The sequence below is a fragment of the Tachysurus vachellii genome, chromosome 14 (genome assembly GCF_030014155.1).
Source record: "Tachysurus vachellii isolate PV-2020 chromosome 14, HZAU_Pvac_v1, whole genome shotgun sequence".
Classification (NCBI taxonomy): Eukaryota; Metazoa; Chordata; class Actinopteri; order Siluriformes; family Bagridae; genus Tachysurus; species Tachysurus vachellii.
Window position 1 is genome coordinate 8,643,660 of NC_083473.1, and position 23,950 is coordinate 8,667,609.

General features: G+C 35.6%; 2 protein-coding genes across 5 annotated transcripts in view; both read left to right on the forward strand.

Moving 5' to 3' along the window:
- Window positions 1-3,313, forward strand: part of pdgfrb (platelet-derived growth factor receptor, beta polypeptide) — a 38,337-nt gene extending 35,024 nt beyond the window's left edge. For all 4 annotated transcript variants that reach the window (XM_060886372.1, XM_060886375.1, XM_060886376.1 and 1 more), the window contains one exon: window positions 52-3,313. In XM_060886372.1, the coding sequence (XP_060742355.1) occupies window positions 52-169 (118 nt within the window). In that variant the 3' untranslated portion in view covers window positions 170-3,313. The remainder of the gene's footprint in view (window positions 1-51) is intronic.
- Window positions 3,314-10,357: 7,044 nt separating this feature from the next.
- On the forward strand, window positions 10,358-23,910 carry LOC132856529 (macrophage colony-stimulating factor 1 receptor-like). Its single transcript, XM_060886089.1, has 21 exons — window positions 10,358-10,516; window positions 12,554-12,829; window positions 12,917-13,201; window positions 13,345-13,481; window positions 14,220-14,385; window positions 15,126-15,324; window positions 15,610-15,725; window positions 15,947-16,058; window positions 16,198-16,397; window positions 16,639-16,730; window positions 16,954-17,080; window positions 17,220-17,324; window positions 17,933-18,043; window positions 18,507-18,660; window positions 18,756-18,835; window positions 18,952-19,052; window positions 19,260-19,382; window positions 19,673-19,784; window positions 20,723-20,822; window positions 21,712-21,817; window positions 22,425-23,910. The coding sequence occupies exons 1-21, from the start codon at window positions 10,468-10,470 to the stop codon at window positions 22,560-22,562; spliced, it is 2,889 nt and encodes a 962-aa protein (XP_060742072.1). The 5' UTR covers window positions 10,358-10,467; the 3' UTR covers window positions 22,563-23,910.
- Window positions 23,911-23,950: the final 40 nt, after the last annotated feature.

Sequence of the window (23,950 nt, forward strand, 5' to 3'; positions counted from 1 at the left end):
TTTGATCATGAGTTTTGGGAATCTTAAAAGGATTTTTTTTGGTCTCTGCAGCTCTGTAGCATCTGAGGCAGAAACAGCATCATTGGAGGCTTCCAGTGCAGAACAGGAGTGCAAATATCGACTGAAGGACCGCTCCAAAACTCCTTATGCAGAGGAGAGCTTCCTGTAACACCATGTAGCTTCCTCTTACACTGGAGAAAATCTGAGGTTGACATTCAAACAAAAAGCAGACAGAGCGTCTGGTTAATATAGAGCCTATAGGGTGACATGATGGTTGTTAGACACAACTGATTAATCTATATCAAGGCCATAAATTGATATTTCAAGATGTTGTAATCCATTGTACTCAATACTCAAAAACAAAAGTTCTAAAAGCGGTCCAGTGCTTTAGCTAAGAAAGACATGGAAGTGTCTTTACACAACAATATGATCTATAGGAATTATTTCTGTGCAAGTAACAAAAAGAAATTGCATATAATGAATGATATTTCAATTCAATGACAGTTGATTGAGTTTCAAGTACATTGGATTGCATCATAAGGTATTTTGTGGGCACAAATTAGCCATTGGTTAATACACTGCAGGAACGTCATATTTAATACTTAAAGTCACCTCCAGCTAATTATTTGGAGCAAAAGTTTATTTGTTTTAATGTGATGTGGACTACATCATACTGAAGCATATTATACTATGTTACATCACCAGTGAGTCCATTGTGTGTCATACCAAGATGAAAATTAAATGTACTATTATCTGTCAGGTCCATTCATAGGCTTATGTTACCACAACACTGGTCTAATTCCTTTTAAATTATAAGGTGGCTCAAATTAAGTAATAGATCTTGAGAAACTCAACTAGTGTCCTCAGTGTATAAATTTCAGACTAAAATGTATTTAAAAGTGTTAATTTTTTTTCTTTCTTAAACCGTTATTTTGTACAAGAGCAGTCAGGATTACTACATGCAACTTGTATCAGCTTTCATACAACATCTTACTATATCTTAGGGAAAATTTTGGAGGATTGTATTTTGGAGGAACAGATTTCAATGTGGAAAGCTGAGTGTTTTCAATGCTGCGTTCGACTTCTAGCTCAGAATTTCCCATCTCTGACAAAAAAAAAACAAAGAAAAAGTGATGGGGTGCCAGAGTTAGAACAAAATGAGCCAATTGTCATGCAGGTGAACTGCAAGCATTAGCAAGGAAATAAAGAATGTTCTGATCACAATTACAGGTAGGAATGTTTAGTGTAGGTTTAAGGTTAGGAGCATAAAAGAGTGCACCCCTCAATTCAGATAGGTGTCAGAGCTAGATGAAAATCATGAGGTGCAGACATATGAGTTTAAATGATGACTGATGTTTACTGATATTGTTACAGTTTGTACGTTATAGTGTCTGCTTATATTTACATTAATTTGGATAAATTATAAATTACCCAGAAAGCAAATTGTAGTTCGGTCAGTCGTGACTCAAAACTCTACTGCACGTACTCCGGTTCTAATCTAAACGCAGTCATGATGGGGAATTTGAACCCAATTAAACACAATTTAAAATTATATAATGTTAGTCATATATACAGTCATTGGGCTCATTTCAATCCATCAGGCAAAACCTAACAGGGATTGCTAGCAGCTGAAGGGGAGTTTTGTTCTCCTAGGCTGGCTCCTAGGTTAGAAATACTGAGTTAGTCGAAAGCAGCACAAAAATACTTTTTCAGAAATTTCTGTGGAAGCGCCATATTTTCAAGGCTTTTACGGGATCTGTTAAAACGTATTGATTGCTGTTGCTAGTTTGTCAATGCTTTTAGGTGAATATACATATCAAATATACAGATTCTGTGCTATAATATATAAATAGACCTGTACACACATTGACAGTGGTTCAAGTTGAGGCTTGCCATGAGCTGCCTTATGTTTTTAATGCTGCATTATAAAACTTATGAAGTTGAGCTAAAAATTATGATTATTTCTTCTTCCATCATTCTTAACATCAGCTAAACCCTGCCGAACCTGCTTACTTTGTATCAGCTCTGGGGAATGCAGTTTGTGTGCTTCGGTGAGTGCTACTGTACCTTGTGCATTTTTGACAGATATTGAAATGCTCTCATGAACAAATCTAACCATTACTTTTTATGCAAATGGTTTCAAGCTAACTTTGAAAGCATGAGACCATACGGAAAATTTGCAGTTGATACATTCCTGAATAAAGCTATGAATAGTTAGAGACAGGAACAAAAAATCAGGTTGAGCTATTTACAGTAATATAAAATAGAGAATGTTACAGTTCAGTGTGTTTAAAAGTCTATATCTTCAAAAAAGACTTTGGAATCATGGTATCAAATGACATCTAAGTAGCAGCACTATATATATATATATATTTGAAGAATTTTTTTGTCTTTTTCTTTTGGAAGACATGTCTATGAAAGTATTTTCTATCTCACAACTGTTGATCAGAGTCTTATGCAAAAGAACTACATATGTTTATTTTTTTTTTTTTCTTTATATGATTTCCCTATATTTGACCTTTTAGGTAGAGAATTCTTATAAGCCTTGTAGCAAATTTGCACTTTAAAAAAATAATATTGGAAACTATGACCTAGATGATTTTTTATTTTTTTTTTTTGGAATTATTTTATTTTTTTTTTAACTTTAATGAGTGAATTGAAGGTACGTGAAATGAATTGAGGTATTGTGTACCGTTGATGCAGTATTATAAAGAAGAATGATTTCCTTCCTTTAGCATTGTAGTCTTCTGATTGAAATACTAGTGAAACAGCACAGGTTAAGGTACTAGATGCAGGGCAACTCTTTAAGTGTGAAATTTGCTTTGTGTTACTTATTTTTGCTAAAATAGACTGTATCTTTATATTAAAATAGTAGTACATTGTTGAGCCTCCAGTAAAAGTCGCTTTTTAAACCAATAAAGGGCAAATCACATTTTTATATATATAGAAAAAAATCACAAGAAACAGTAAAAACTAACCTCAGAACGGTAGCGATGGCTCATGCCTTATACCTACTAAAACAGCCATTTGTTTTGTAAAACACATAAAAATATAGTGCTTTGACTTTGACCTTTCTTGATTTTATTGTAGCCTTTTTTTTTTTTGTATATGAGCCAAACCTTATTTAGTGTCACACATCATTAATCACACTTTATGAGAAAATATTATACACGCTATGGTACCAAAGCTTCTACAGTATGTATGTTTACAAGTGTATTTTTGTATAAATATTTTGTATATTGTACTTTAATGTACTGAATGTACTATATGTAAAGGAAACCTATAATAAAAAATCCTGATTATGTCTCTTTAAGTATTATAACTGTTTTTTTTTTTTTTTTTACACTTTAGTAATTGAGGACACATTAAAATGAGGTGAGCCAAGTAGCAGTGTGTCTGAGAGAGGTTTCCAGAGTATGTGGAGTTCCAGCCAAGTACAAAATGAGTTTCAGCTTAGCAGCATTGATTAATTATAGAGGTATCTGCCTAGTGAGTTGACAATATGTAAATTAATAATGGCTGGTGAGTTTTAGTGCTATGCTGCAAAGTCATTCATTCATTCATTCATTCATTCATTCATCTTCTACCGCTTATCCGAACTACCTCGGGTCACGGGGAGCCTGTGCCTATCTCAGGCGTCATCGGGCATCAAGGCAGGATACACCCTGGACGGAGTGCCAACCCATCGCAGGGCACACACACACACTCTCATTCTCTCACGCAATCACACACTAGGGACAATTTTTCCAGAGATGCCAATCAACCTACCATGCATGTCTTTGGACCGGGGGAGGAAACCGGAGTACCCAGAGGAAACCCCCGAGGCACGGGGAGAACATGCAAACTCCACACACACAAGGTGGAGGCGGGAATCGAACCCCAACCCTGGAGGTGTGAGGCGAACGTGCTAACCACTAAGCCACCGTGCCCCTGCTGCAAAGTCACTCAATGAAATTTGAGGCATCAAGGCACTCCCACTGTAAATAAACTATTTATCCTTTTATGAAGGCCCACAAGACAATAGTGTTGGTTCTAAGGAAGCCATCTGACTTCCCTGGACCACTGTTTTCTGTGATGCTAATGGAGAAGGACTCAGGTCCCCGGCCCGCGCCGGGTGATGCGGACGTCCGTACGCCACATTTCCCCACGCCCGCGGAAGGGGACGGGGGATTCGGCGCTGGGCTCTTCCCTCTTCGCTCGTCGCTACTGAGGGAATCCTGGTTAGTTTCTTTTCCTCCGCTTAGTAATATGCTTAAATTCAGCGGGTCATCTCCTCTGATCTGAGGTTGACTGTTCATCTCCAGTCAAAGAAACAGCTCATAGTAGTTCACCTTTGATTTCATCTGCTAGCCTGTTGGTAAGATGTCACGAGCATGAAATCCACTCCCTCCTACCAAAATGCAGAACTTAATATTTTAATCAGAGACACTACATTTACCCTGATTTTTGGGAGGAGTGGGTGTGGCATTACCAGCACATGTAAGCACTAGACTTTGCAGTTGTAAAATAATTTGCAGGTGTGCAGTGTCTCTTATTAGTGCTGTTATTAGATGCTCAAGCTCTTGGATTGATGTTTTTGGCTCAGTGTCACTAAATTATAGTATGTTGTGAGATCAAGAGTTACCAAATGACGACAGACAAATTCTTATAATTAAAACGTTTCTCTCTGTCTCCCTCTGGTGGAATAATCCGGTGTGATAAAGTTTCTGATTATTCTTTGACTCCCTCTAGTGATGGCACAAGGCAGAGCTGACTCCCTCATTTTAGTATTTACTGCTATTTAATCATTAATCAAGATCCCATGACAATCATCAAAACAGCATAAGTGCAAGTAAAGCAAGATGACTGAAGTTGTGTTGTTAGTTTATTATTAAACGATATTAAAGGAAGTGTTAAAGGAATACTCCAGAACTTACTATTTAATCTGTTGCATATGTATTATAATTTTGAAACTCAGAGAAACATTTATTTCTAAAGCTTGATTTACCTAAAATCGATTAGAATTAGAAGTCTAAGGACAGTTGGAGAATTATAGGGGGTTATAGTGAATTATAGGAGTCACTGAACCTTTTACGCTTCACAAAAGTGCAATTATGACTATATTTATAGCTAGTGTAATTCAACTAAACTATTTCATGGATGTTCCACATTAAACTGTTAACAAATAAAACGTATGATACTGCAGTAAGACATAATGAAAACTGTCATAGAAAACATACTTTTCATTGATAATTTTCCATAATATAATGCCCTTATAATCTTATTTATACCCATGTATAGTTCACACACATGAATGTGTTCTGCTGCGATCTCCTCACTCCACAATATACTGTGGTACATCATTTCATCTTTTCATGGACCCATTCATTAATAATCACTGTAACTGTAAAGGCAAAGGCTCAGCTGTTACACAAGGTTTTGTAAATCTGCAACCTTTATGGTCCACTAATGTGTTTGAAACTGAATAGGAATAGGCACAGCATAAGCGGCTCCATTACTGTTGGCCATGAATACGTCTTATATCATGCTGAAGAGCTTCTGCTGTTACTAAGCATTAAGTGAGCATGAGTACACTTCTGAAAATCATTTCTATAATTTATTCATAAGCTGTCATCTTAACATCTTTGCACAACAAAAACATCAGTGTTGTTTTATATTAATGTTATTCTTTATACAGTAGTAAACATATTGAAAATAGTAGGATTATTTAACAAAATGTATCATCAATGTTATGACAAATTTATTAGTTAAAAATGGTTCAGTTAACATTTATAGAAGGTGACTCCAGTGACAGCATATGTAAAGATAGTAAAGTCAAAGCTACAAAGCTATAGTTGTTTGTTTATTTTTCAGGAAAGCCTTCAGGAAGTTTTATCCATCCATTCATTCATCCATCCATTCATCCATCCATCCATCCATCCATCCATCCCTCCATTCTCCACACCTCTTATCCTACTAGTTCACATCAAACCTGGCTCACATTGTACAATTTTGACCATGATATGGTCGTCTGAGACAAATTTTGAAAATCATAAAAGATTAAAATCTCTAGTCTTTGACATGGTCTCCGACAGCCAATTAACGGCTGTTGCAATCAGTTTTTTCCTCCAATGAAGTTCCGGCACTGTCAGAAGATTTCAGACACTTACCTGCAGTGTGACATCTCCAACGACGAGCGTCACACCAAGAACCAACAGCAGAACCGGATGAAGCACTTAGCTCGACAACTTCAAACCACCTCAGAAAAGATGACACTTCTTGAAGACACTTCTTGTGTGCGTCTGGTTTTGATGCGTCTTGTACAGTCTGACATGATGACAACTGTTCTTAAAGTCTGATAAGCAACAATCACGAAGTATAAAAAATCGCACAATGTGAGCCCAGCTTAGGAAATACAACACGTAAGGTCATGTGCTATAGGATAAAGCCTCTTTGCTTCAGGCAACCTCAAATCATGTCATTATTTACCTTTGAATCTAGTTTTTAATCAGTCCAACAATCTACATGCAAAATATGGTGTTTTTATTATCTCATTCAAAAATAAATATGGCAGCTCAACTGATTAAGGCTCTGGGTTGTAGCCAAGCTGCCACTGCTGGTCCCTTGAGCAAGGCCCTCAACCCTCCCTGCTCCAGAGGCGCTGTATCATAGCTGCCCCTGCACTCTGACCCCAACCTCTTCAGTTGGGGTATGTGAAGAAAAGAATTCCACTGTGCTGTAATGTATATGTGGCAATAATAAAGGCTTCTATGCCCCTGTTCTGTTCTATTCTAAATAAATCAGCACAGAACAAAATATTTAATTAATATAAGTTTTCCTAAACTATTAGAGCAGGGTTCCATACCCAGATCTTAAGAGAAGCCAAACTGGATGTCCAAACCCATGCACGCCTCAGAGCAAACGTTTGTCTAATCTGATCTTTAATCTTAAAGGATTGTCAAATAGGACTTATTTAGGAAGCTTTAGGTTTTTCCAAACCACTTCTGAAGTGCACATATTATGTACCTTTACTTATTGGAAATATCATGTAAGGTTCATCATATACCTCTTCATATTTACAATGCACCTTTATTCTGACAGTGTTTTATGTGGACAGTTAAAAGTTTCACATGAAATCCAAACCAAGTTCTATTCCTTGCAGTTAGGAATATGAGGTGAAGAGGAACTGCTGGAAAGAGAAGTTTTAAGAAGAGGCCAGAGTTCTCCTATCTGGTGCAGGAGATGGGGAACATGCTCACAGACAGCTATAAAAAGGTTTCTGTCGGGTTTTTTTTTCTGTTTCCTTAGATTTCACAACAACACACAAAACATCCAAGTTCATGTTACTCATCGGATGTTGACTGTAGACAAGTGTTTCTGTAAATCCAGACTTATAAAGATTAGCCTTCTTCCCTACTAACATGCATCTAAGGATCTGGATTTAGAGGAACAACTGTGAAGCACAAATCAGAACAATTTTAACACTGAAACCACTGTTCAAATTTACTCTCATGAGAATTTCTCTGCAGCATTACTCTCAGGTCAATAAGAGCTTCCTGAAGAATTCTACCCTTCCAAGAATTTTGCGCAGGATACCACCATTCCACCATTTTTGCCCAGGATTCAATCATTCCACCATTCTTCCCCCACACAACACACCTAACTGTTCCCTGAAGGCTGACTGAGAGATGGCTACAGCACTCTATAACCCTTACATCAACCAAGCTTAAAACTCTGTTTCTGTCGACAAGCCTGAAGAAGAGAACCATAATGTCAGTATGCTAATATATAGGATCAGCTTCCTGTCCAACACAGATATACAGAGTAGATTAAACCGCAGAATGCACAGGAAAGATGATGCACCAGTTCCTCATGTGGAGCGATTACTCACATGAGCTCGCTTTGGGATTTTAGATTTTAGAACCAAAAAAACTGAAAGAAAAAGAACACAGTGTATGTTCATATTAATAATGTATTGTGGTTAAGGTTTCTAAAAAATATTTTATATTTCCATTAATTACTGCACACGCAGAAGTCTAAAATTAGCCCTGTCATTGGCTAGGCAAAGCTTGGTTCCTGAAAAATCATTAATACAATAAACAAACACTAATTCTGTTCCAATCTGACAGTTTCTAAAGGATTATGCTGTATTAAAATACGTCTTTTGTTTTGGGGTTCAGACTTAAAATAGTTTTAAAATATGATGATATCCAAACTTATGATATCCCTGCCATCTACTGTATTACTAATGTATTGTTTCAGGAGTAGATCTTGTGTAGAAATGTATTTTGAAATCTAAAGTTTTAGTCAGGGGGCACGGTGGCTTAGTGGTTAGCACGTTCGCCTCACACCTCCAGGGTTGGGGGTTCGATTCCCGCCTCTGCCTTGTGTGTGTGGAGTTTGCATGTTCTCCCCGTGCCTCGGGGGTTTCCTCCGTGTACTCCGGTTTCCTCCCCTGGTCCAAAGACATGCATGGTAGGTTGATTGTCATCTCTGGAAAAATTGTCCGTAGTGTGTGATTGTGTGAGTGAATGAGAGTGTGTGTGCCCTGCGATGGGTTGGCACTCCGTCCAGGGTGTATCCTGCCTTGATGCCCGATGATGCCTGAGATAGTCACAGGCTCCCCGTGACCCGAGGTAGTTCGGATAAAGCGGTAAAAAATGAGTGAGAGAGAGTGAGAGTTTTAGTCATTTTTGTAGCTTTGGGTTCTGATAAGAAATGAATATGATAAGAATAAAAGTTGAAATATTGTGGTTACACAAAAAAGTACACTGTCTGGGCAAAAGTTTTATATACATTCCAGTCAAGGTTTAGATCCCCTTCGCTGTTTGAATGACATCCACACTCTTCTAAAAATGTGGTGGTGATGGGGATTTGCCCACCTGTGCACTGATGTCTGACAAAAAGGCCTGAGGATTAGACAGCGTTCAGTTTTTCCCAGGTGTTCTGTGGGTTTGAATCATGGCTTATGGAGCTTGCTTTATCCACTGTCTTATTGTAACAGGTTTGAGCTTCTTTGTTCTAGTGAAGAGAAACTTTAATACTACAACATACAGTAAGAAGAGATTGAAAACAATTGTGTGCTTCCAACGACATGATGGTCAGGTGTCACATACTTTTGTCATGAGTTATTATTTTGTGGCCAAGATTTCAGTCATTTGAGCCCATGACTTAATATTTTAGGAATGATCATACTTAACACAATTAGACTCCAGTTAATTATTTGGGCAGAAAATAATCTGTTCACTCTGAGAATTTGCATAATGTGACTTAAGCTAATTCCATATCCATGTTACAAATCTGTATGCATCTCCAAGTAAAGGTTAGTTTCATGTGGCCACATTAGTATAATTAAATTGATTTTGTTAGTCTCCGTCATTTTAAAATACCACAGTTAACACAAGTTAAGTGCTTTGTGGCCACAAGATCGATGTCAAGAATCTGAACTCGCGACCTGCACAATTTAATACTGTACGTGGCCACAGCTTATTAAAAACTTTTGTTTTTTTAAATCGATTCTTATGAACAGTTATTCTCTATAAGTCAGGATTACTAGTAACTAGGATTACTACAGGGTATTAGCTTCCCTCTATTCTCACTATGTTTTAGCCTGTCATTGTACTGGTGTGTGTATGATGTGTTGTTACATGAGCAGCTTAGCTTCATCACAAGCTTTACTATTTACATTGACATTTAAGCCAGTTGGTAGCTGCCTTTAACCAGAGTGACTTTAGAGTCTAAATAAATCAGTTGCTATTCAAGAAATGCGTAAAGTTTGGAAAGAAACTTGAATTGATTTGACTTTAGCTTTGTAAACCTCCTATTTTCTTTTCTTTCTTTTTTCTTTATAGGCGAATTGAAACTTATTTACACCATAAATGTGTCACGAAGTAAATCACATGTCATGAGGTAATATTATACATGCTGTGGTTTATTTATGTGGTTATGATTATAAATGTTTTTTTTTGGATAAACATTTTATATATTGTACCTTATTGTATTTTTTGACACAATATTATACTTGTTTAAAGGTCAAAAAGAGCCATAAATGTAGGAAAATATATAGAAATATAACAACAAATTTAAAATATATACAGTAAACAAAAGTTTGTCACAAAAGTATTGTACCAAGTATAGTTCATGACTCAATTCACTATTCTTCCTAAAGTTCTGGATAATTTTTGAACAAAATCCCTACTTTCTTTGGATTTTTTTTTGCATGTTTGCATGAGCGTATGTTTGCATCAAGCTTTAAAATTTGGACATTGCTGCTCATCTGTAATCATGTCATGTTATTTCTAGGCTCGGACCGCAGCTGCCTGATTTTAAACTCATGGGCTCCTAGCCTGTCACTGTAAAATGAAGAAGTAGAAGCTCTAAGTGTCTTGAAGTGCTTTAAAGGAATGAACACTTCTTATTTTTACAGGGCAGACACACAACAGCGGAGACATACAGCGTAATCAGGCCTCTGGCCTTCAGCGGTCCGAGATGATCCTCTTCACCTTTATTGTGGGACTGATGTCCTGTCAGGTACAAGGTAAGATTTACTAACACTGTCATTTACAGTTTTACAGAGTTCCTTAAAAATTGCTGGCAATCCCTGATAACTGGGATCTCTTCCTGAACTGGAACAATATATACTAATTTAATTCATTATATACATGTGGATTTGTTGGGAATTTTCATATTTCATATTATTTATTCTCATTCCTATTTATTTTCTAAATTACTAAAATCTTTCCAAAAAGATTACTCTGAGTTTTATGAGTCAATCCAGTGAATTTCCATTGAACAATTTTATTCGATTTACTCAATTCTGACTGGGTGAAGTGGGTGAATTTAAGTAACTACTTGTTTTCTGTTGCTGGTTAAAGCGCATTTCAATATAAATCTTTTTTTTTTTTTGGAATCAGTGATCACATTGCAAACATATGATTATGCTAGCCAATTATAAAAGTTATGAATATTTTGCTGTACACAATTCTTTACACAATTCTTCATAAGGTTCTTGTTAATTTATTTATTTTTTATCTGGTTTTATACTACTTTCCAGCATATTCACAAATAAACAGGAAGTACTCAACATAATTTGCTGTGCCAAATTGCTGGAATGAGGTTGATTTCTGGTCAGAACCTAACTGCACACTTTGTGTAACACCAAATTTCACTTCTGGTTTTTAAAATAAAGAGGCTGTTGTTTCGTTTGTAAATCACATTGTACAGTTTCTACCCCATACTAATATAATAATATATTTTTCCTGACCTTTGGCTTGTCTTATTTACGACCAGGAAATAAGACAAGCCAAAGGTCAGGGAAAATATATATATATATAAATAGATCTCAATTTGTCTTTGCTCATTGGAGATCTGTACCTGAAACCTTGAAAGGTGCCTTGTGAAACTCGAAAGAAAGAAAGAAAGAAAGAAAGAAAGAAAGAAAGAAAGAAAGAAAGAAAGAAAGAAAGAATTTTAAATCATGCAGTTCTAGAATCTTAAGGAACACAATGAGAGAATGAGGGAGAAGTGAGACAAGGGTGTAGGATGTTGGGTTTTTGCCTGTTTTTTGCCTCTGCAACATGTGGTGTAAAATCATTCTGTCCTCTCCAACACTTCTGCAGATGAAATAACACAACGCTTTCATTTCTCCTCAGTCACCACAGCCATGTCATAACCACATCATAGATCCAAAGACAAGGAAAATGATGCATATATTAGCTAGACCAATAACCAAGTATTAGTTGCCTGGAAACCTGACTGACTAGAGTCAAATGTGGTAGGTAATGTTATGTGGTAAAGTATCATAAGCTAGTTAGCTAGTGAAGCATTTTAATACAAAATAATAAAAATGAAACCATATCGGTTAGCATAACACATTTTTTTGTTTTTGTTTTATTTCCACAGTCTTTTGACTTAACAACTTAAACACAAGGTTGCTGTGTGTAGTAAGCGGGAGAGTTGTGTGCATTGCACTGGACTTTATTTTGCTCAGTTTTGCCAGTTTTTCCACCTTCCTGCAAGCTCCTGATTATAAGAGTCTAATTAACTCATTGATGGGTCATTGGAGCAGTGATGGGTTATACTGTATCATAAAAATGAAGTTTGTCCACCAAAATTTCTGATTTCTCTAATTCTCCCAATATGATCTGAATCTTGACTACATATTAATAGATGATAGACAACTGTATTTGATCCATTTCAAGCTATAGTCCTATCCAACCCATGACAAGAACACTGGTCACCCATACACATATGTATATATGCATATATATCCAGGGTCCTTGTTTCACTCCATAGCTACTATAAGTCTGTCCACTCCATCAAGTCTTGTTTTTTTTCCCTCAGGTTCTCAATAACCTCCCACCTCTGAAAAACCATGCCATTAAGTTGATTGTCCATGTGACCATATAAATTGCGCCTAGGTTTGAATGAATGTCGGAAAGTGTGTGTGCATGGTGCCCTGTGATTGACTAGCCTTCCAACATTCAAGTCTGTATTTATGATTAAAGCCGAGTACATTCAATGACTGAGTGACTGAATGTGTACATATCACAACTTTTGTTCTTTAAATTCACAGCTTGGTCTCATCCTCGGATAAAAGTAAACAACAAAGATCCAGTTGACTCAAATGTGGTCATCAATGGGGGTTCTAGACTTGTTCTGACTTGTGAGGGTGATGCTCCAGTGACTATTATTCCTCGGCTAGCTAAATACAAAAGTTACAGTGTGTCTAATGGGAACAACTGCACCTTTACTGTGCCAAAAGCTACCTACAAGTTCACAGGCACTTATAAGTGTGTGTACACTGGCGTGGATTCCTCCAACTACTCATCTGTGCATTTATTCGTAAAAGGTAAGTATAATGTTCATGTGTGAACTTGAGAAGTGGATTGGAAGACACTGGTTTTATTTATAACCATGTTTCCTGTATAATCCCCAGATTCCAAGCGTCTCTTTGAAACCCCAGTGAATCATTATATTATCAAGAATGAAGGAGAGGATGCCCTCATTCCCTGCCTCCTTACTGACCCCGCAGCTACTAATATCCGGTTACGCATGGAGGATGGCTCTGCAGTACCCTCCGACATGGATATAACTTCTGACCCCAAGAAAGGGATACTGATTCGGAACCTCCAGGTTGGGTTCAGTTCAAGCTACATCTGCAGTGCCAGGATAGGAGGAGTGGAGAAAGTGTCCCCACCCATCAATTTACAAGTGACCAATAGTAAGATTTTTGTATAGCATGTCTTTCCATTTGTTTGCTTGTTTATACAGTAACATCATGGAGAGCATCCAAAAAAGTATTTCACAATATGAACAGATTTACAAAAGTATCTTACGTTTTTTTTTCTATTTGTTTGTTCCAAGGAGTTCATACTCCACCCTATGTTTTATTGCAAAATTATGAGCTTATACGACTGGTTGGAGAAAGGCTACAGATTTCCTGTAACACCAACAACCGTAACTTCAACTACAACATCACCTGGAAGCACTCATCACGTTTGGTAACATATTTATACCATTATTCACATTGTTGCTGAAGTGTGCGAATCTCTAAGATAGTGTTACCTATTCCTGTCTTTCCTGACTCCTTAAGTATTTAAGTATTTTAGCATTTTTCTTAGGCCCTGGTGTCATTCGTACCACAACGTATGTAGTGTTCCAGCATATCTTTCTGAGCTTGTTATACTGGGTGACGCATTTCTGTAGCATTATTACAGAAGTGCAACACACACAGCACATGTTTTTTTGTTTTGTTTGGTCTCTCTTAGGTCCATAAAAGTGCAACCTAGCACACACATTTCATGCTGTATATATCCTGTGAACTAAACTGAAAATCAGTTCATAATGCTTATTTCTATAGCACATTTAAAGACAAAAGAAGTGCTGTACAATTAAATCAAAGAACAAATAATAAATAAACAATAAAAAAACATTAAAAAAAAATAAATACTAATCTGTACATGCTACACAGTTTAAAAGACTTAATAAATGCCTGAGAGAATACATAAAGTTTTAATTTGGATTTAAATATGTAAACTTGAGGGTGTTTTTATAAGAATTGGTGGGCTGATTCATAATCTCAGGGCTGACAAAAGAAAAATCCTGGTCTCTGTAAAAGATATCAAGGTGAAACATATGCAGTGTAGATAGGATGTACAGAATAAAGTAAACACTTATTGCTATAATGTAAAAATTGTTAGACTGTCGTTTACTAAATCTCAAGATGATCTTTTTTCCAGAACTTACCAAACCCAGAGAACAAGGCTGCATTCATAAACAACAGAGTGTACATCAAGAGTACGCTGATTCTTCCATCAGTTAACATGTCTGACTCGGGTAATATCACATGTGTAGGATCAAACGAGGCTGGAGTCAACACCTCCACCACAAGCCTGCTGGTTGTGGGTAAGAGACATGACCAAGTTAAATAACAAAACATTAATGTTTATAATAATGTTATATATACATTATATATATATATATATAATGTATAATGTTTTTATAAAGTTTGTAGATATGGTGTTCATGATTACATACTTTTTAATTTTTATTTAGGTCCTTTATTCCCCCTTTTTGTTTCTCATTCTCATTAATTTGTGTTTTAAATAGAACAGACTTGTTCTTTTTATTGTTTTAAATAGAACAGACTGCAGTTACTATTTAAATACTGTAGTAGGAGCTTCATCATGGAGCTTCATCATCCTTCATCTGTAGGAGCATTGTCTGACTTGTAGTGCGATTATTTTATACAGAGATAATCTTCACCATTTATAGTTTTATATACATTTCATGTGGAGAATTTCTTGCTTGAATACTCTCAGAAATCTAACTAATGTTATCATTAATATTATATACATTAAGAAATGTTTTTTTATTATTATTTTCTATTCGTTACTTAGGTTGACGGTATTTATGCAACGCTCTTTACTTGCAATATATATCTTCACTATACTCCTGTACTGTATATCATATAAGTATCTACGTTTGTCATGGTCCTGTGTTTAGTTGTGTTTATATAGTAGTTTCCATATATTATGAAACTACAGTAAGTCTCTACTGTATATCCCATACTGCAAATGCAATAATATTCCAAGGATGTAAATGAATATTCAAGTAATGAAATGAAAATTTGTCTTTTGTCACAGATGAACCGTTCATTATTATGTCCCCCAAGCTGTCACATTTGATGAATGAAAATTTGTCTATTGATGTCCATGAGGGACAGGATGTAGAGTTGAGGGTGTCAATAAATGCTTACCCACAAATCACACAGCAGCAGTGGGAGGGACCAACATTTATCAACAGCTCACAACACGAAATCAGCTCCTTCAGAAATAATAACAGGTCAGATTGTGAAGCTGTATTCTGCAATGTTATATAAAGTACCTGATAAACATACTGAATCATATATTAAGCTACATTTGTAATAACCTATGAGTAAACTGCTTAAGTGGGGAAGTAGGGAATCAGGGAAGAAATCTTTTCTTCATCCATGATTTTTTGACTGAATTAGTTGACGGTATCATTAAAAACTACTAGTTATAAATTCTAAACAATTTCTATATTCATTATTCTATATATCGTAATGTATTGCTTAAAAGGACATTTTATATGGATTTGTTCATGTAGGTACGAGTCAGTATTGCTTCTGAAAAGACTGAAATCCAGGGAACGGGGTAGATACACCTTCTATGCTAACAGCAGCATGGCTTATGCGTCTACAACATTTAGCATTCATGTTTATGGTAAGTTGAATGTGTTTAGAAATGTGTTTCAGTTCATTAGCTAACAAAACAAAGCCAATATCGTAAGACATTTGGTCCATATATATATATTTTTAATTCTGTGTTTTATCTTCAGTCATTGTTCTTATTCACTAATAACATTAACTCCATGTGTGTTTTACTAAGATCCAAAATTGAGGTGAAAAATTGTAATGTTTATTAATTGCATTTTTATCAAACAGAGAAGCCAGTTATTGTGGATAAAAGGAAAAATAAGACCTCCTTAATATGCACAGTGACTGGCTACCCAACTCCCAGCATCTTTTGGTTACAGTGTCAAGGAACCAGGCCAACGTATGTGATTAATCTATCTACAGTATCTATCTATCTATCTATCTATCTATCTATCTATCTATCTATCTATCTATCTATCTATCTATCTATCTATCACACCTGTAGTAATTCCTGAATCATAACATTTGAAACATTTCAGATGTACAGACAATTCCACAGATGTAGAAACTCGCCAGTTGCTCACATCTCACACAGTGGAGGTGCAGAATGAAGAGTTTGGACCAGTAAAAGTGGAAAGTATTATAACCATCAACCCATCCAATCATAAGATGACTGTAGAGTGTGTGGCACAAAATCTGCTTGGACAAGACAGTGATGCATTCCCTATAGACCGGTCTGGTAAGAGAGAACAGTTTAAACTACTACTTTTATTTTAGGCATTCATATCTGGATACTTACCAATAAAAATATGTTTTATTAGATTATTGATGATTATTACATTATTAATTATTAAAAATAGACACAATGTGTACACAATCTATTGAATGAAGAAACAAGAACACATAACTAGTTTTAAGTTAAATGTACCTGTAGTTTTTGATTGACATTTATTTTCACACTTTATTTTATATAACTACAGAGCAACTGTTTACTGCAACATTGATTGGAGCCATAAGTGTGATGGTGTTCCTCCTTCTACTCCTAATCATCCTCATGTACAAGTACAAACAGGTAGGGAATCTAATTTAGCATAGTACATCAGTGTCTGACTTTTAACGGTAGTCTGATCTCTGATATTTCTGTCATATTGAAAGTGTATAGAATCGCATCCTCGCTTTATTAATTCATTCATTCATTCATTCATTTTTTTTATTTATCTAGAGATACAATGACAGCTGTTTTATAAAATTGTAGCATGCATTTTACTTTGGATGTGTATTCTACTGTATAATAGAAACCCAAGTATGAGATCCGGTGGAAGATTATTGAGGCCACAGATGGGAACAGTTACACATTTATCGATCCCACTCAGCTTCCTTATAATGAAAAATGGGAATTTCCAAGAGACAAGCTGAAATTAGGTTTGTACTTCAAATAGTCTACAATTAAATTAGCACTGTGTCGATACTGTCTAGTGTAGTGACTAACAGAGAGATATTTTGGACCACAAACATAAATTGATTTTGCAATAAAATAAAAAAATTTGCGCTGGAATTACAGGGAAGATTTTGGGTGCTGGGGCATTCGGGAAAGTGTTGGAGGCTACAGCATATGGTCTGGGGAAGGAGGATAATGTGACCCGTGTGGCTGTGAAAATGCTCAAAGGTCAGTGTTTCTGTGTAAATGTCAACACAAATTTTAATCTAACCTAAGTATTTAGTGAATGATGAGTGAAAGCATCTGTAAGCTTGAGTAGTAGCAGTTACATTTCTTTAACTGGCATTTAACACTGTAACCCATTTTAATCCATGGAATGACTTACAAGTCGTTCTAAGTCTGATTCATGAAACCATCAGGCAATGTTGAAACAACTGCTGAACTAAGTACAACTGCATTATTGACCTTAGTTGTGTGGAAACATAAGCCTCTTCCAAAAGTTAGAAATCATATGCAAACTGTGTAAAAATATGCCAATTTTTCATGGAAACAGTTTTTATACAGAAAAAAATATGTGTATTATGTCTGTCCAATCTGTCCAATATATACTGTCAATAAAATATTTGGTTATTGTATATGAAAATAGGAAAGATTTAACTAAGTCCTTTCTCTATCGCAATCCAGTATCCTGATACGACGACTTTATTCTCAAATATTGTTTTACATTTGCACAATGGAGATCAGTAGGAGCTCTTTATGTAGCCAGTGAACAGATTCGTGATTTCTGATTATGAACATATAGTTAAATCATATCGTTTGTACATCATGTATCACAGCCAGTGCCCATTCAGACGAGAAGGAGGCTCTCATGTCTGAACTGAAGATTCTGAGTCATCTTGGACAACACAAGAATATTGTCAACCTGCTGGGAGCCTGCACGCATGGAGGTAAGACATACGGAGGGAGGGTGGGGGTAGAGAGAGAGAGAGAGAGAGAAATGAGAAAGTAAGTAAATAAATCTACTACACATGTAAGTATAAAAGTAAGTCGGTGTAAATAAGAAACTGAGTAAGCAAACTCAAATGAGAAATGAATAAAAAGCTGTCAGTAAAGTAGTATGAGAGTAATTAAGTATAAAGTTTTTTAAGTAAGTAAGAAAATAAATACAAATGAAAGCAACAAACAAACCGAAAAAAACCTGGGTTTGGTTGGAGGGTTGTGAGGATGAACAGAAAGGAACTGTAGTTAACCGTGTAGAAGACAGCTGAAAGGTTAAGAAGATTCAGGACTGCTGACAGTTTAGCTGATCTAAGCAACGGAAATGAACTTCAAGTCCCTGAGCTTTCACATATGGCGTAATTGTGTAGTTCTCTGTATTTTGAAATTCATTAATATTTGTCTCCTTCTCAGGTCCTGTGCTAGTCATCACTGAGTACTGCTGCCATGGTGATCTTCTGAATTTCCTGCGTAATAAAGCGCAGACCTTCTTACACTGTATGATTTCAATCCCAGAGGAGAGAAACAACTATAAAAATGTCACTGCAGACAAGATGTTTTTTAGAAGGTATAAATACTAATGAAATATGATTAAATATAATTTATTTTGATAAAATTTGATCCCATGTTTTATATTTATAACATGTTTTGATCATTTCACAGTGACAGTGGGATCTCCAGCACTTGTTCTGATGCTTATCTGGATATGAAGCCTCTAGTGACCAAATCCCAGATTTCCCGCCGTATGCAGTCTATAAAACCTTTATTCTTCTTTAACACATGAGAACTCATAACCTGGTGTTTTATTTAAGATTTTGTAAGTGTATTAATAGTAATCCTGGCTCCTGTTTTGGTGCAGTTCCTTCCTGCAATGAAGATGGAGATTTGATTGATATGGATGACCTGCTCAGATTCTCTTACCAGGTGGCTCAGGGACTCGAGTTCCTCACATCTAAAAATGTGAGTTGATCTGAGTATTTTTAAAGTGTTAAATACATTTTTTATGTGTTAATTTTCAAAGCGAACTTTAAAAATATTAAAAATGGAAGCAACAAGCTAAATCGAATGACTATTTCAGTAAGCTTGCATTGGATTTTTTTATTTATATTCGATTATATTTGATTTTGATTATATTTGATTTTGAATGCTTGTGTTGTATTTCTCAAGTGTATTCACAGAGACGTCGCAGCCCGGAATGTTCTTCTGACAGATGGGTGTGTGGCTAAAATCTGCGATTTTGGACTGGCCCGTGATATCATGAATGATTCAAACTATGTGGTCAAAGGAAACGTGAGTGAATAAAAAGACACTCATGTTAAATCTCCACATCATTTGACATGTCTGACTCCTGTAGCAACTCTTCACTCATTAAAAAAAAAATTCTTAAAAGTACTTCAAATCTTGAAGCTGTAGATTTCATCTTTTTTCTCTGAGAGTGTACTGTATAAGCATTTCAGAAAAAGCTGATCTACTAATTAAGAAGGAAATAAGGAAATAAATAAATGATGCATTCTTTTAAACAGGGATATAAGATTAGCCTGCTAATACATTTATGTGTACGTGTGCGTTTTGGCATTTAGGCTCGTTTGCCAGTGAAGTGGATGGCTCCAGAGAGTATCTTCGAGTGTGTGTATACAGTACAGAGCGATGTTTGGTCATACGGTATTCTGCTGTGGGAGATCTTCTCTCTGGGTATGACATTACGGCACATGGGGAAATGAACATTAATAATGAAACACATTAGAGACTACACTGTACAAAAGTGATAAGCTATTTATGCTGGTGTGTCCACAAACCTTTGCAGTCAGTCCAAAAGTAAGTTTGTATAGGAAAATAAATTAGTAGGTAAGCAAATGAGATTGTAAATAAATTGGCAGGTAAAGAAGTAAGTAACAAAGTAATTAATGTAAGCAAGTATGAAATTATGACAGTAAGTTGGTGTAAGAAAATAAATAATTTAGCAAACAAATTAAGTAAATCTGTCAGTAAACGTGAGTATAATGTATACTATGATAAGTAAGTAGTGTAAAAACGTAAATAGAAAACAAGAAATGATTTGTTAATCGTGTTTTTTTTAACAATATATTGGTCAGTTCAGTGACGTTCAGCACACCACACTAGTTCCTGATTCAGAGAAAAATGCCTACACTGGTGTAGGAAATCAAGATGTTTCTAGAAGTTCTGTCAGCTCTGGTTGCACTGTAGGAAGGAAGTTTGCTTTTCTGCATTTAAATAAAGTTTTAGCTGTGGCTTAATTTAAAAAAACTGAGCTTGATCTCAGAATCCACAATCTTAAATATGTACTGGTGACGATACGCTGGTGAATTGCGCAGATTGCTGGTTGGCTTAAAGTGGCATACAATGCATTGCACTGCCGGAATGTTAAAGAGACATATACCAGTTGGACTTGCATCCAAATCTGGTTTTATCAAATATTGTGGGTAAATACTAATGCAATTTGGTTGTAAAGCAACAAAATGTGGACAGGTGTGTAGGGGTGAATACATTTAAAAGGCATTATAGCAGCTAAGTGAACTGTAGAATAGCCAACTAGCTACTCATGTGAATCCAGGTTCATGTCATTTGTTTAATCCAGCCATAAGCCATTCTTCTGCTTTTTTGTTTTGCAGGTCAAAGTCCATATCCAAACATGCTGGTGGACTCCAAGTTCTATAAGATGATAAAATGTGGCTATCAGATGTCTCGTCCTGACTTCGCCCCACCTGAGATGTAAGTGGTTTTCAGGCTAAATCAAACACAAACCGGTTAAGGACTTCAAAATGATAAAACTTATTCATCATGTTACAGTAAATGCCACTAGTATGCATCTCGTAACTGTTTTGTTACTTACACAGGACAAGCTATAGGTAAAAAAGGAGAAGCATTAGTGTGAGTAATGGTGAAGCAAAGAAGTAATAGCGTGTCTGAATTATCTATGGATATCTTGGTGAATGCAGACAGTTTCCTTCCTAAAACTGATCCTATGAGTGATGTATAAGCAGCTGATTCATCAGAGCTTGGCGCCTTGGTGTCACTTTATCTGTTACTTCACTGAATTACCTCTGTGTGTCATTTACCACATGTTAGGTAGCTTCAGGTAATTTCCTACATTGTGTAGATTATACACCAACAGCATGTGTTTTGCAGAAAAAAAATAAACGGTCTATATTTAAATGAACTGGATTTGACTTTCCTGGTCCTTCACTCCCAACTGCAGTGCTGCAATGTGTGTAGATCATAAGGTTTACTCCCTAAACTCCCAGGATTTTTTATCAGTTAGTCATATTTATCAGTTAGTCATATATATAGTTTATTATAAGCATCAGCTGCACTGAAACAAAGAGAAAACATACATTATGGAGCAGTTACAAGAGTAAGAATGCATGGATTTCCAAAAGAATCGAGATTTGGTTGGCATGTATGTCAGACTGGGACAGTAGTTCAGTCTTGAATGAATTTACACTCTCAGGCCTGTGAAATACAGAGAGAACCTGTCCCGTGGTAGACATATTGGTACAATTGTGTATTTGTGTAATTTTAGCTAACATACGTTTGACCAAACCTACTGTATCAGATTTCACCTGCAGATGAGACTTTTTCATAAATATTCTGTGTTCAGGTACAACGTCATGAAAATGTGCTGGAACCTTGAACCCACAGAGCGGCCGAATTTCAACAAGATCGTTCAGCTCATCGAAAGGTTGCTGGGAGAAACACTGGATGAGGTAAAAACAGAAATGTCTAAAATTGTCTAAAAAAAGGGTCAGATTTGATCTCACTAAAACACTAAATAAACAAGGTACGTCATTTTATTAGATTATTATGACCCGTCATAAAAAAGAAAACTTGATATCAGATCATTCTTCAGTGTGTGATAAGATTATATAGCTATCCTAAGATCAAAACTACAATGCTAATAGAGTGTTGAAGGTCACATGATGCAGCTCTTCGGGTTTTTTGTTTGTTTGTTTTGGATTTATAAGCATTAAACAGTCTGTCCAGACTGTATGTGCTTGAGATTGCAGATCGTAAAATATCTTCATTTGTAAACAGTTTGTCTCAATGTAGAATGGGGAATTTCAGATTATTTTGAGATGTCTTTACTGTATATCCCTCTTCATTTTAAAGCAACAGTTGCTTCTCTGATGTCATGGTTGAAGTCCTTTTTTTTTTAAATATGATGTAGACATACACCTGAATACTCCAGAACATCAAACCCCTAAAAGTTCTGCTTGTATAGGATTAGTCACAGATCTTGATGATTAACTTTAAGCTTCAGCATTTTATTAGTAGCCTTTAGTCTGAACTTTCTGTGTCTGTTCTTACACTCAGTATCAGAACGTGTTGACAGAAGAACTAGACACAGAGCAGCTCGAGGCCTGCGAAACCACCAAAAGTGATGAAGAATCGTGTGAGCAGGAGGAAGATGAGCAGCCCCTGATGAAGGCTAACAACTATCAGTTCTGCTAAGAGCTGAATAAACTATGCTTTCTGAATACTTTAAATAAAATCTACAATGACAGGATATAAATCCTTTCCCAAGGGTTAACTTCCTCATTGATTGTAGCTTCTGGTGGATTTAGATATGCCAGGTTTCTTGAGAGAGACACTTTGATTTTTTTCGTGTTAAATAGCAGTTCCCTATTTGAACGGATGGAAAAAAGCCAATTCAGCATTTCCAAGCTTGCAAGCTTGCAGAGTTCACTTCCACATTTTTTTATCAGTCTGTTCTTAAAAAGTGGAAAACAGCAAAATAGTGATATTTTATGTACTTAAGCAGGTCTATCCATTTTTAAGTATATTTACAAGCTTGATGAATGCTTTATACATTTTTAAACGTCCTTACTATTTTTTGTTGTGTTTGGTTGATTGAATCAGTAACATTAACGAACAAGAATTTAGACCTTCATCACATTTGGTGATGAAGGTAGATGATTTTAACTAGATTCCAAAAGGGAAAAAAAAAAAAAACAGAAAAACAAACAAAAATAATTTTAGAAATCCACTTGTGAACATGTTCCTGTTCTTTTTTCAGATTTTTATCAGTATGCCTTGTTCATTACACTGTATACTATGTATATGTGTATTTGATGTAGCAGCAAGCAAACACTGCCAAACTGTGTAAATAACACCAAGGAATGTGATTGTCAAATTACTGTTAAACATAATTATTTTAATATCAAAGAAAATAGTGCTATGACATTGGATATGATTAGTATAAATCACACCGGGTCACCTGTACTTCCATAGTTCTCATAGAAAAAAAAAAAAAAATCTAACTACTGAATGTTTCTTGTTATATTTCCGTAAATGTTTGGCTTCAGGTTATGTTTAAAGTCCTATTAAATTTCCTGCCATTTTTTTCCTCAATGTTCGTAGGTTTCTTAAGCTAAGCTATTAGAAAAAAAGTCCAGAAAACAATCACAAAGTTCTTTTATTATTATTATTATTATTATTATTATTATTATTATTATTATTTTGATATATTTTTTTTTACTAGAGCACTTATCTAGTTATCTATTCTGTTCAGAGAAATTGTTATTGACCGTGACTCTTTGTTGTGATTGTCATTATGTCACTGGTTTAAAAGAAGCTGGAAATGGAACAAATGCAGCAAACAAAAGTGAATATAATGCTTTAGCAGTGTACTTTTTGTTAACTTGTTAAATTACTATGGGTTCTTAATCAATGTATAAATGAATTATTTGTACATTTTGAGGCAGCAGGTTAAAAAATGGGTCATAGTTAAACCTGAAAATAATCTAAAATGTTATAAATATGTAAAAAATCAGACAGTTAATAAAGTTGTTAATTCTTACTCGGAGTGGTTATTTTAACAATGAACCTGTGGTCATTTT

Coding starts and splice junctions, on each gene's coding strand:
- LOC132856529 (XM_060886089.1), top strand. CDS start 10,468: ATGATCCTCTTCACCTTTATTGTGGGACTGATGTCCTGTCAGGTACAA. Junction 13,202..13,344: donor CAATTTACAAGTGACCAATA/GTAAGATTTTTG, acceptor GTTTGTTCCAAG/GAGTTCATACTCCACCCTAT. Junction 18,044..18,506: donor GGGAGCCTGCACGCATGGAG/GTAAGACATACG, acceptor TCTCCTTCTCAG/GTCCTGTGCTAGTCATCACT.